The following is a 13524-nucleotide window of genomic DNA, read 5'->3' as shown; positions in this document are numbered from 1 at the left end:
GATTTGAGATCAATGGCATAATGTTGTTTAATTGTTTTTCATGCTGGTTTACAAGATTCTATGTCTGGGATATACGAATGGCATTGGTCATTTTGGCATCTCAATTAGTCAGGGGGTTTATCCACTGGCATTTCGAGTACTGCTTACTAGGATGGTGATTAATTTATCTGGTCAGCCATCAGTTCTTCTGAGAGGTTTCCATTTTTACAAAAGGGAACATAAGCGTATGATAGCTGTAACAAACTTGCCGTTTTCCAGTCGGCCAAAACCATGATGACAATGATCAACATTAGCGCGGTGTTGCAATGATAATGACCAACAACGTGTACGGTTGTGAAACAAAATGTCTCAACACTGTCATGAGTTGCTACACGAGCAAATTAAGATTGCTCAGGAAGCAAGCAAGCGGGTGCTGTATCATGAAACGGATCCCTTTGCCTTTAAAACTACATGATCTAAAGGACAAAAAAACCCTATATATGCACATGAATGCAAGGGACAGAAAAAAAATACCTGCCATGATGGATTGGTATTTGGTGTTGCCAGACAGAGAGGAATGAGGAAACCAGAGACTCAAGATCTATCCGTTTTCCCCCTGTTCGATGCATGTACCCATCCACTGAAAAAGCTTCATTTGCGAGGAAAATGATGTCATGTTGAACTTCACTGATATCAGAGTGACAAGAGATGTCATGTTGAACTTCACTGATATCAGAGTACCTTGTCACGAGGGCATATCAGAGAGAATATCAGACAAAACTGCTGCTTATAAGCACCAATTATTCACAGATTGGAATACTAGATGTGATACATCACTGTCAATCCGTAGGCAGAATTGATACTACAAAAAGCATCCTACTCAGACTATACTATGATTTCTAAGAATGCATAGCTATAACGTCCACTTATTCGAGCAGTAATCGCCAGCAAAATGGAACAGCATCCCTTGATCTCCAGAAGGCATCCCTCTTCTATTGCTAGACCTTGGAACTTCAGAGGGGAAATAAGCGTCGCCTACTCTGAAATCTGACACTGGGTTGCTACATCCACCAAAAGTTGGTGTCGACAGCAACATAGAATTACGAGCACTGAAACAAGGATCCGGTGAGAACTCGGAGCCATATCGTGAAAGTGACAGATTTGCCCTGAAATGATTTGAGAGGTTTTCCCGACTTGTTGCTGTCAAACTGAACCTTGAATGATAGCCATCAGCTGAACACAACTCATTTTGAGCAAAAGAGTCTGTTGGCAACCGGAACAAACCAGCAAGGCCCACCGGCACTTTCACGTCATCCCGTGGTATGATCCTGCTGCGATACTCTGCTGGTTCTGGTAGCGCCAATATTTCCTGGCTAGGAAACGTTGACATGCAAAGTGAAAGCTCTGTGTCTCTGACTGGCGAATCATCCGTTGCGTAGTGATACTCTGGTGCTGGAAGTGCTAACATTTCCAGGCTAGGTGGACTTGGTTTGCTCAGCTTTTCTCTAAGGGACATCTTGGCACGTTGAAGGGCCTCCAAAACACCTCCCACACCATCACTTGAAGGTTGATGCATCTGTGTGTCAATCTGGTTATCAGTGTGGTTGTGAAAGCATGATGAGCTCCATTCAGAGACTTTGCTTTTAGGGGTGTCACTTGATCGGCTAGCAACTGATGGTGTGTTGATGTAGTGCTCATAAGAGCAAGCATTTACATGGTAGCCTGGACCACCGTCTGAGCTTTCATCTACTCCATCTTCATTATGTCTTGCATTTTGGACACTTTCGTAGTTTCTTTGTAGTGAAGAGGACAACTTCTCTATATTATTCCCACTTCCTTCAATAATTTCAGTGAAACTTTTGTCTACCAACTCATCCTTCCTAATCTGTGGGCCACTATCAACAGAAACAACTGTTGAAGTAGCTTCCCCAAAATCATGATCACACTCAGTAACTTTGCAATGCTTAATAGCATTTTCTTCTGGTGCATTTTGGGGCACTCCGGAAACAGAATCAGTTGACAAACATTCAGAGGGACTGTCATTGGCAAAGAGATTTTTGTCACTTGGCCCTCCCACTTCAGAAACTTCTTTATCCTTGATCTGAGCAGCTTTGTCCCTCTGCTCACAAGCCTTTTCAATTTGATTTAGCTTATTGCATAGCTCAACATCACCCTGGAAATCAGAACACAAATGCACAAGTGAAAATAACAATAATTTTAGATATTTTAATTTTTATCAAGTCAACTGCAAGTTCAACAGCTTTGAGAAAAACAAAGTTAAGGAAAATTGCTTGGTTTACTATATTGACAGCAAGTATACCATCAGATAAAAACATTGACAGCAAGTATCTCTAACAAAAGAAATTATATGGTTATCGGCATATTGGCATCCATCTAAGAAGCTAAAATAACCACTGAACCACCAAATACATGCTATTTTGTTAAACAGATCTTATGCCTATATGAAACAGCATTTTGTGATTAAGAAGGACAGCGCATACCGCAGTTGAATCACGGGAATTGTTGAATTTCCTTTCCCACTCCCTCTGAGCATATTCTTCTTCCTCGTATTGCTCAATTAACTCTGCCTGCTTTTCAAGAACTCTCTCCATCTCCCCATCCTTCTCATACTCAACAGTATATGGATTGTCATCATCTCCATCTCTTCCATTGCCACAGGAACCCTGCCCATCTTGGCTCACCTCACCATCAATATCAGGCTGCTCATCAGTACAGACAGTACAATCTGATCTCTCGTGCCCCTCCTCAGTACTTTCCATGGCATTGTCCTTCCCCTCGTCTCCTTCAGTGTGAAGCCTGAAAATGCAGTACAGCTACATTTATGTCAGCTTAGCAATGCGCAGACAGGGATGAACAATTATCGCAAATTTGGGTAATTTCCCGGTGTATGGACCTCAGCTCCTTCCTCTTGACCTTCCGGCACGATTGCCCTGGGTGGTACTTGGGCGACGAATCCGCGGCCACCAAGTAAAAGTAGCCTCTCCTATGGCTATGCCTCGGCCTAAGATGCCTGCCTTTCAGTTGCTGCTGCTGCTGCTGCCGCCGCCTCTGCGACTCGTGGCTCGCGGCGCGGCCCTTCCACGACAGCCCCCCGGCCGCCGCCGCAGTAGCAGTGCCTCCAAACTCTGACCCCGACAGCGCATCCTCCGCGTCCCCACGAGCCTTGCTGCCGCTCTCGGCGGACTCGAGGCCGTCCTCATCGTCGGAACCTGAACCGGAATCCGCCACATCGGAGAAGCGGGCGAGGCCCTGGGACTCGAGGATGGCGAGCACCTCCCCCGCGGCACGCTCCGCCTTCCGGCGCTGCGCCGTCACCGCCCGCACCTGCTCCTCCAGCTCCGCCACCTGCAGCAGCAGCAGCGACACCGTGAGCCGGAGAGAAAATGCGGTCGATAGGGAGAGTGACTGCAGCTCACGCACCCGCTTGGTGAGCTGGTCGGCGCGCTCCTTGGCGGCGCGGGAGACGGAGCGCTCGGAGAGGAGGCGCGCGCGGAGGAAGTCGATTGTCATCGCCGTCGTCGCGTCCGCCGCCGCCGCCATCTCGAACCCCTCCTCTCCGCTGCCTTCTCGTCGCAGCTCAGGGTGCCGCTCGTGCCGCCCCGCCGGCGCCGGGAAGCCCCTACACCGCTCGACGCCGGACCGCGCCACCCCGACCTCACCGCGGCGGTCGGAGGACGAGGAGGAGAGGCATGGCGGCCGGAGGAGGGGAGAGGAGCGGCGGAGGTCCCGGGAGGCCACGCCGGCGCCCCCCCGGGGAAGGGGGGGGGGGGAGGGCCGCGTCACGCCAGATCCGCCCTGTCGGGCTCCCGCTAGCCGCCGGTCGGAGGAGGAGGATGGGTGGAGCCCCGCTCGTCGCCGGCGCCGCGCGGCTACCGCTCCGCTCGGTGCCGGCGCACACCTCGCTTCCTCCACCGGGGAGAGAAAAAGGAACGATGCGACTATGCGAGGCGAGAGATGGAGTTGAAGAGAAAATTGATATTTAGCCATTTTCAAAAAACGGTTTCGCTGAAGTGCCATGCTGAAAACGTTTTTCGTTAAAATGTCAATATAAAGCGCGCACTCACCGTCACTTTACCATTTTAGCTATTTTGTGCATTTTCGTTGAAATGCGGCTTAATGAGACCAAATTGCCCTTGCTCACCAGCTGAAAGAGGATCGATCCAGTTCATGGGAGAAAGAGGACGAGCGCGGCGAGGTGGTCCGCGTGGCCGAAATAGAGGAGGTGGCAAGCGAAAGCAAAGCAGCGGTGGCGACGACGGCAACGCCGCAGCGAAGGGAGACGCACGGCCTCCATGCCAACGACAACGATGCCTTGTCCTCCGGCGTCTCCACCGCTCGATGCCGGACTCGTGCAGCCGCGATCTGTTGGCGGGGACCTCCACACCCCACTTCCTCGTCGACACGACGAGCATCTGCGTGATCCTCGTTAGCGGGTTATCACCGGGGCGCTAGTGCCTGCACAGCAGCGTGCCGACGAAGAAGCTGACGACGGCGACGGCCATGATGTCGCCGAACCCCCGACAAAGAAGCTGACGATGGCTACCGTCGGCGGCTGCCCCTCGACGCCCTCCTGTGCTAGCGCCGCTCCATGGTCCCCGGTCTCCATCGCCACCGAGGGGAGGGCCGCCGCCGCCATCCTCCTCCACTCCCTTAGTCCCTTCTCCGCCACCCGGATGCCACGCCGCCTTCGTTCGCCATGCCGGACGCCGTTTCTCCGGAGACCGGGGGGACAAGCGCCCGCCCTGGAGGGCCTCGCCGCCAGAGCCGGGTGCTTGTGGCCATCGCCGACCGGCGTGCCGGCCATCATCCGCGAGCCAGGACGGCTCGGGCTCTGCCCCGCTTAATCCACGTCGCCTAGGTCACCGTGATGCCAAGGTGTTGTGTCCCCTGCTCGCCACGCTCACGACACACCTGAAGGACAATTTCGTCTCATCATCCGGTGGAGGAGCGAAAATGATTTTGAAAATGCATAAAATAGCCAAAATAGCAAAGTGGCGATGAGTGCGTGTTTCATATTGGTATTTTAGCGAAACACATTTTCAGAATGGCATTCCAGCGAAAACCGCTTTTTGAAAATGGCTAAATGTCCATTTTCTCGGAGTTGAAAAAGTAAAAGTAAAGGAGAGAGAGATGGTGGGACCCACCGCTACATGTAGCTTGTACTGTGGTGCTGTAAGAGCAAGTTTAATAGTATAGTCCACTACTAGCTCTAATTCATCTATAGCCAATCTAATAGCCAATTTATAAATAGTTGCCTATTATACTATTAATATATGGTCCCATCTGTTATCTGTGGAGGATGTGGTTTGTATCGTTATTGATCTATGTGGCACGGAAAGAATGGTAAAATTTGGTGACGTAGTGTGAATGGCCTTACAATGCCCGCCTCTCCGGTCCGCGGCGACAACGCGATGCGGTGTGTGTGATTCTGTGCCAGACCGGCCGGTGTGCCTCCTTTTTTGTCGCGCAGTGTCACTCACAGGCCACCGTCCTGCCGTGCCGTGACGGGCGTGTGCGCGGTGTCGTTGGTTGTGTGCGCCCCCACGCGATCACGTGACGCTGGTGTGCTTTTCTCCCCCGTACGTCGCTTTACCCCTCGGCCCGCCCCGCCCCGCGCGACTCCTTCTCCGTGACGACTCGGCAAAATCGCGCGCCGTGGTGGCGACCGTAACCGACGAAGGCTCACCGATGCCTCCACCGGCAGTGTGCCGCCGATCTGACCACATGAGCGCGTGCCTTGCAACTTGCAAGCCCCGCAACGTGCAGTACGGGTGCGCTGGTACACAGGCTCCACCCGTGTAGACGCACTTCGGCTACGGGCAAGTGGTACTAAACTCTACCCAACTCTGTTGTGTGTGTTTGTGACTTTGTTCTCACTGGGACGAGACGGGACGTGTGTTCGGTGGATCCGAGGAGGGGAGAATAGCTACGACTTCACACGTTCCACAGGGGGGCTTTGATTGGTTCGGATAGTCAAGGTCAACTCGCCTGCCGCGCACAAAACGAAAGCTAAACTCCATTGCGGCCGTAGTAGACTCGTTAAACATCTTTTGACGTCGTACAGGGCATCATTTATTTGCTGCTCTCTCCGCCCCAAAATATAAAAAGTTTTTAAATTAGACACGGTTATTAAAAATAGTTGATAGAATTAAATGGGGGATGTCATAATTGGTTGAGAAGTGAATGTAGATGGAAAAAGTGAATGGTGAAAGGTTTGATTGGTTGGTAAGAGAATGTTGGTGATAAATTTTAAATGCTAGAAGGTTATATTTTAAGACGGAAGATAGGATTATTACGTTATTTGCAAGTTACGTTCAACCGTCTGCACATCTCACGTCAGGTACCCAAGACCCCAAGACTATTGCAGTCCGCAGTTGACACCTTAACTATTACAGTCCGATTTCTCCGTAGTTGTCAATTGAAACCTTGTTCTCAACCTTGACTATTGCAGTCCGATTTCTCCGTAGTTGCCAATTGAAACCAACCCTCTTCTCAACCTTGACTATTGTAGTCTGATTTCTCCGTAGTTGCTAATTGAAACCTACTTCTCAAGAGGCATTTAACTACTTGTCTAGATTTTGGGACGGACGGCGTACAAGACTACTCCAGTAAACATCCTCAAGCAGGGAGATATTTAACTATTTGTTACTCTTATACCCCCGTCCCAAAAAAAAAAGCCCAATACTAGCTACTAATCTGGACATATAGTTTGTCTTTGCTTTGTCTTTTTTTGAGACGGAGTAGTAAGTGCCAATTAAGGATTTGTCACTAGACTCGTATGTCATAGACACATGAGGGCCACATGTCATAGACCTAAGTCTTAAACCTAAGTCTAGACAAGTAGAACCTAAAATCGGATGAGACATTTCTTAATATTTAGACAAGTAGTCTATTCAGATTGTAGTACTATAAAATATTCCATTGGAAGGAGAGAGTACATAGAACGGCGAGCAATGACCTTTGGTATTAAGAGCAAGTTTAATAGCATACCCAACTACTGGCTCTAAATCATCTATAGCTAATCTAATAGCCCATTCATGCAATAGTTAACTATAAAAATATACTACACCATCAATACCCGGTCCCACCTCTCATACACACATAACGTCTTGGAGTCAGTGTTACAGCTGGCTACAAATCTGTAGTCCGCTTTCTTCTCTCTCTTCTTTTTTCTTCTCAATATGTGGTTATAGCTGGCTTATAGCCTGCTATTATACCTGCTCTAAACCCAATTGTTATCCAGGCAGCCGGTGGACGGGTGGAGAGGATGTGATACTGTCAAGTCACAAACAATAAGAACCAAGAGTCCAAGAAGCGTGATACAGTATATTGCAGAAAACCTGATAACTCAACATCATCCTAATACCTCTGTAGCAAGGAAGTGTTCATACAGTAGTATTGTAGTAAGTAGGTCTAGCGGGGTACAGTAATCCATCAAACTTCCAGCTAGTTTCTACTGAACCATTTGCGAACACAACATGTTGAGAAATCGTCATTACTCACCAGACACATGCCATAGCCCAAGAGTTTACAGTACACCACACGAATCGCCTGATTATATGGTCATATGGTGCTTGTCTTAACAGAGATCAAACACAAGGAAACATCTCGAGCGATTACTCTCAGATTATTTGTAGCCACAGGACAGCGACTTCAATCACCACTGGCACACCCTCTGCACCCACAATGGACACACTCTATAACCTTTTCTTCCCTGAGGTGCTTGGGGACCCTACAGACACAAGTGGTTGCAAAGTTGTGGTCTCGTGTCTGTATGCATCGGAGGCAGCAAAGACGCTCATAACCTGGCTGCAAATGTTTCAGAAAAAAAGATGGATAGCAGTGAGCAATCAGAATGCTGATTTGTAGATTCAAGGACTTCTGATATCTACGAAAGAACATAAAAATGAGCATAGCCCAAAGAGTACATACCACTCAATTGTCTCAACTTTAGCTTTATACTACCCTAAAAAAAACTTAAGCTACATACCACCCAAATAGTTGAGCACACTAAAATCCCGTTAATGAAGTAGTCATGTCATTGTTAAGAACTTCAGATAAAGAGGGATTGCACAAATGAGAACTCAAGCCTAGCAGTCTCTCAGAGCAGCTGGGTTATTGCCCATCAGGATATTCATAAAACCACAACTGTTACAAGATTCTAGAGAGAATAGGTATGCACCTGTATTTCTCTGAAAATTTGTTTTTGGCCCAAACTTATTTCTTCATGCTAATCATGTCCAAATCAGTGACTTATATCTGTGATCCATTCAGTATGCAGACAGTGTTACGAGATTATTTCTTTAGTAGATGTGGGCGTTCTCAGTAAAGCATTATAGATGTGCTCTTGGTTGGTTAATTGAAATCTATAGGCTCATTGTGAAGCCTACTAGTTCCTGAGTAAACTTTTGTAGAGGAAAGACTAAAAAGACGTAGCATATCCAGATGTTCTAAAAAATTTTATGGCTGTTTTGGTGAATCATATTTTGTTCTGTTTGTACAAGGAATTGGAACATCACATTGGCTGCAGTGTGCACAATCAAATAGTGTCTCAGCTGTTCGAATTTGTGTTGAATAGATTTAAGAGAAGATTGTGTACGTGAGAATCAAAATTTCAAGATTGTAGCATTTTAATTTTAGCAATGGTTTGAATCTTTTGGCTGTATATAGTGAAGCCAGATTCTTTTCATGATAGCAAAAGTTTGGGTTTTCAGGGCTATATACCCAATTTTCTCTTAAAGAGTGCACTTTGCCGTTATAAAATTCACACGAAATATTTTACATCTTAAGACAAATTCTACAATTACATAGGTTTCAGTGATCACATTGTTTTCTACAGTCTCATTTTTCAAATAGAAAGCCAAACCTTTTTTTTGTCAACATTACCGTGACACAGACATAGTGTTAAACATAGGTACATCTGGAATGGCATTAGCATCACTCTTGCTATTTTTTTCATGAGGATGACATAAGTTCAGATATTATAATATACAAGAATTGGAACATAAACTGCATACTCCAAAGTTTAAAGACCACGTATGCTTACCTTTTTCCACTTCGCGATCAGATTTTTATCAGCATGACCTTGGTCCAAACAAAATTCATACAGCTCTTTTGATATCTCCTTTCTTCGATAGTAAAGATCATATATGTAACGGCTTTTTTGATGAGAAATACGAAAGATTGGCCAGAGAGCTTCGCACTTCCTCTTCCCATCATGTGGATCATTCTCGGCTGCATCCGAAAATCACATTACCTTTTAGCAATCAGAAAATCACATCATTACCACCCTGTGGTAGGAAATAATAAATAACAATATATATACTGGGAAAAGAAATCGACGAACTGTTACATATTACAGATATGTGCATACCTTCCCTCATCTTGGCTTCCAAATCACGCAGAGTTGGTTCTATAAGCTCCCATCCTTCAGGATACTTGACACGGCTTGTCTTTATCTTAGGCATGTCGTCTCAACGAACAAACCTAATTACCTAAATACCTAACAGAAGTCAGAAGACCACGAACATGTGAAATACCTAAGGAAAAAGAGAAAAACCTAGCTTCCAGATCTCGAATATAAGATAAGGTTAATGCAAATTCGAAAGAAAGAGGATGTGCATGCGTAGGAACTGGTCCTCACCGGAGGCGGAAGCAGCAGGAGGACGGCACCCACCGCTGCTCCCCTCCGCAGGATGGACTGAAATCGACGCAGGCGGCGCGGCGGGCGAACTAGCGAGGAGACGGGAGTTGAGGCCGAGAAGACAGACGGGGAGATTGACTTGGCGCAAAGAGTCAGAGGGGAGAGTATGCGTAGCAGGACGCCGGCACCAGGGCCGGCCCTGGCCCTATGTAGCCGACCGCCGGGGGCCTATGATGGTGGAGGGGCCAACACCTAATACTAGTAGTCTAGTACCTCATCCGATGTTGAGATCAATGATTTTTATTCAGAATTAAAGGTGTGATTCTTGGATGTTCGCGCCTGAGATTCTGAAGTTCATTATGGATGCAGATTGCTATCCAAATGTTTTAGTTGCCTATCGAAATCTATTAACTGTACCTATGACGGTAGCTTCAACTGAAAGAAGTTTCTCAAACTTGAAGTTTTGAAGAACTATTTGAGATCAACTATGTCACAAGAAAGGTTAAATGGCTTGGCTATGTGCACAATTGAGAAGGATATCTTGAACACTATTGATTTTAATACCGTTATTGATAATTTTGCATCAAGAAATGTCCGAAGAAGTATCTTTTCATGGGAGCAACGGATATGATGGGGTTTTGTTCTTCATTAAGTTAATGAATAATGATATTAGTTCCAAGTTATAAATATATTGTTATTTTTATTTCTTCATAATTACTAGACATGTTAAATTTAATATATGGATGTATTTGTTATCGTTTTGCAAGTAAAATTATTATCTATATATCATAAAATTTTATATATAGTTTAGAGGGCCCATCGCGATGAGTTCGCTTAGGGACCTCAAAATCATAGGACCGGCCTTGGCCGGTACCGCTGCTCGCAGTGGCAGGCGATGGAGATAGGCGGCGACAGCGCAGAAAGGAGACAGATGGAGCCTGGTGGATGCTGTTTTTTTTTTTAAAAAAAATATTTTTGGACCTTTTCTAAAACTTATTTCACATATACACCCTCCGAAAAACTAATCCCAAAAATAAATCCCTGTCTCGACGCCAATGTTTATCATAAAGATTACACGTTACGTCACCATCACCTCTGGCACCGAGAATTTAGCAACTACGTGTTGATGAAAAATCCACGCTCGGCCGATGGCACCGAATGTGTGTTGACATGAACTAAGTCGATGAACGCAATGGCATAGGAGCCGCAACACCGCTTGTTCCAAAATTTGCTTGTATTGTGTCACAACTCGCAAGCACAAAATTTCAGGTACATCGTACTGGGGTCTGGGAGCAGGAAGCTGGAAGCCTCTCGTTGCATAGCTCCAAACTAGATGGTAGGTGGAGAGCACCAACGGTATATATGCACCAAGTTACAAAAGCCAAACGGCATGCGTTGGGCGTGCTAACACCACGCCTTGCCACCAGACGCCGCCACCTCTCTCACCATGCCAGCGGCACACGGCACGCCCCGGCCGTGGGCGGAGCTACAGTGATGCCTGTGTATTCCCAGGAATACCTAATATTTTTTACCAAAAAACAACTATATCTCAGTATATACACATGTATGGCTCTGTTCGTTCTGGGGAGATAGGGGAGATTGATTCTCGTTTTCCTCGCGCACGCATTTCAAACTATTAGACGGTACGTTTTTTGCAAAAAAATTTATATAGGAAAGTTGTTTTAAAAAATTATATTAATCTATTTTTAAAATTTAAAATAGTTAATACTCAATTAATCATGAGCTAATGACTTAACTCGTTTTGCGTATCTCCTCAATCTCTTCGATCCCTTCTGCTCAAACACAACCAGTTGTCCCCACTCTTCCTGAGTCCCTGGCTCGGCTCGCGCTCACGCCTCACGCAGTCACGCGCTGCTCGCCCGCTCCCCAATTCCCCATTTCCAAACCCTAGGTGGTGGCGTTCGGCGGCGGCGAGGTGACCGGCGGGAGCGGCAGCCGGCGTCCGGCGGGCGGCGACAGGATTGGCGACGGGAGCTAGACCGGCGGCGCAGTGAGGCGTTCGGCGGCGGCGCGGCGAGGCCACGAGGCGGCAACCGACGGCCGACCAGCGACGGCGGGAGCGAGGCCGCGAGGGGCAAGGCGCCGCGGCCAGCGGCTGCGGCTCAACAGGACAGCGCCCGGCGGCAAGCACAACTTCAGGTGAGCAATCAAGAGTTCAAGATTCAATCAGCCTAAATTCACTCATCATGTGTCCATGTCTTTTTACCTTAGTCTCTGAGTAGTTTTTTTTTTCTGTACTTCTGTAGTTCTATAGATTGAAGAGCTCTCAAAATGAAGAAGAAATCGATTGATTTGAAGACTTCGTGGGATAGACATTCAAAGTTTAGGAAGGTAGGGTCAGGTTCTGGTTCTGGATCAACAGCACAGCCCGTTAGAATTGACAGCGAAGTTGTTGTTCCTTCTGTTCAGCCGATTACATATGCAAATGTGAGTCCAGTTCAGATTCAGATTACTGCAGTTGAGGTTGTGCCTGAGGTAGAAAATTAGAGGTAACATGTAATAATTTGTAGTTTTATTTCTCAGATTATCAGTATTGACAAATTTTGAATCATTGATTTTTTTTACTATGAATTTTTTTTTGTTAGACGGGAATACCCAACTTTGAAATCCTGACTCTGCTGAGGCTCGTCTCACGCAGGGAGATTTCCGCTTTCCTCCGCGATTTCCTCCACATTCACCACCGGTGTTCGCTCGGCTCCGCGCCTGGCACACGACGGCCACGAAACCTGTCAACCTCACCGCCGCTGCCATATGCCACGCCATGCCACTATTCCTGGCACGACAACCGGATGGACGAACACACTGACACGCCAGGGACAGAACTGCAGAGCGGTGCTATTGGCTGCTGCGGCCATCAATAGACAGAGTCACATAGCTGAAAAAAGACGATATCGTTCTACTCCGAGTAGGTGAGAAAAAGTGTTGGAAAAAAAAAAGAAAAAATCGCAACGAGAAATGAAGGGAATGTTTAAAAAATGGGTTTGGGATATGATTTCCCACCCCCTAAAGGGTAAGTTTTAATCCTAGCCATCCATTCATATCACTCCATTTTATCCTATTCCTCCATTCATTTCCATTTCCCAATCCCACCTCTCCTAACCCATTTTCCAAACACACCCGAAGAGATAATGCAAGGCACACATTCCGAGTCATGGTGGATCCCGGAGGACGCTAGGGAAGGGGAGAGATGGTGGTCGCCTTTGGCATGACCCGCTTTGGGAGGTGAAGCTGGTGGTCGACTCTGTGCCTGTCGGTGGCATGGGACCGGGAGTATCATGACTAGAGGCTTGAGGCAGACACAATCGCCCACGTGGCCTGGCACCCTCGGGGGACGTCGGGCCCGAGGGTGATGTGTGCGCCCACCTCTTGGTCTCCCCGAGGGGGGGGGGTCGGACCGCTTCTGCCTCGCCCCCGAGGGCCGAGGCGCCCCGACCCCTCGCGGGTTCTACTCCGCGTGAATGGGTTAGGTGAGCACAGCGGGGCTCACCTAACCGCATTTATTGCGGCTCGGCTAAACGTGTCACGCCGCACGAAATACAGTGCACTCCACTCGTTTATCCGGTCTGTGACCAGTCACAGACCGGTCAGATCGCGGGTTAGGTGGCGACAGGCGGTCTGACGCACGCTTCGCCCCATCCCGTCAAGACGAGAGCTTCTAGGCACTCGTCCCCGGCTGGAGCTAGCGTATTACATCCCAGAGATGGCACGTTAGCCCCGGTCGATATATGCCAGGCTTCATCCTAACCATTACAAGCAAGATGTTGTGTGAAGAAGGGCAAACATGCACGTTGCTAGGCTGACGCGTGGTGGGCAAGAATGATCGATTTGTGACCGGTCTGACACTGGTCATGTCGTCGGCA

The 13524-nt window shown here is 47.6% G+C and overlaps 2 protein-coding genes across 3 annotated transcripts; both read right to left on the bottom strand.

Annotated features, from left to right (window-relative positions):
- Positions 1-749: 749 nt before the first annotated feature.
- LOC4338943 (uncharacterized) lies at positions 750-3949 on the bottom strand. The gene is made up of 4 exons (XM_015783903.3): positions 3421-3949; positions 2894-3345; positions 2481-2796; positions 750-2152 (listed from the first exon to the last, which is right to left on the bottom strand). The coding sequence occupies exons 1-4, from the start codon at positions 3538-3540 to the stop codon at positions 893-895; spliced, it is 2148 nt and encodes a 715-aa protein (XP_015639389.1). The 5' UTR covers positions 3541-3949; the 3' UTR covers positions 750-892.
- A 3359-nt stretch (positions 3950-7308) lies between these two features.
- Positions 7309-9823, bottom strand: LOC4338942 (protein BUD31 homolog 2-like). 2 transcript variants are annotated; one of them, NM_001420430.1, is made up of 4 exons: positions 9644-9823; positions 9374-9502; positions 9047-9234; positions 7309-7809 (listed from the first exon to the last, which is right to left on the bottom strand). In NM_001420430.1, the coding sequence occupies exons 2-4, from the start codon at positions 9465-9467 to the stop codon at positions 7654-7656; spliced, it is 438 nt and encodes a 145-aa protein (NP_001407359.1). In that variant the 5' UTR covers positions 9468-9502; positions 9644-9823; the 3' UTR covers positions 7309-7653. The 2 variants fall into 2 exon arrangements, with proteins under 2 accessions (NP_001407359.1, NP_001407358.1); NM_001420429.1 differs by having other exon boundaries at positions 9374-9494.
- Between the last annotated feature and the right edge of the window lie 3701 nt (positions 9824-13524).

Source organism: Oryza sativa, chromosome 5, assembly GCF_034140825.1.
Source record: "Oryza sativa Japonica Group chromosome 5, ASM3414082v1".
Taxonomy (NCBI): domain Eukaryota; kingdom Viridiplantae; phylum Streptophyta; class Magnoliopsida; order Poales; family Poaceae; genus Oryza; species Oryza sativa.
The sequence above is the reverse complement of the archived record's forward strand: the minus strand, read 5'-3'. Positions and strand labels throughout refer to the sequence as shown.

Bases quoted from the DNA above. Each gene is read 5' to 3' on its own strand.
- LOC4338943 (XM_015783903.3), bottom strand. From the start codon at position 3,540: ATGGCGGCGGCGGCGGACGCGACGACGGCGATGACAATCGACTTCCTC. The intron at 3,346-3,420 runs GTGCGTGAGCTG...CTGCTGCTGCAG, and splicing joins CCGACCAGCTCACCAAGCGG to GTGGCGGAGCTGGAGGAGCA. The intron at 2,153-2,480 runs GTATGCGCTGTC...TCTGATTTCCAG, and splicing joins ATTCCCGTGATTCAACTGCG to GGTGATGTTGAGCTATGCAA.
- LOC4338942 (NM_001420430.1), bottom strand. From the start codon at position 9,467: ATGCCTAAGATAAAGACAAGCCGTGTCAAGTATCCTGAAGGATGGGAG. The intron at 9,235-9,373 runs GTATGCACATAT...TTTCGGATGCAG, and splicing joins GGAAGCCAAGATGAGGGAAG to CCGAGAATGATCCACATGAT. The intron at 7,810-9,046 runs GTAAGCATACGT...AAACATTTGCAG, and splicing joins TGATCGCGAAGTGGAAAAAG to CCAGGTTATGAGCGTCTTTG.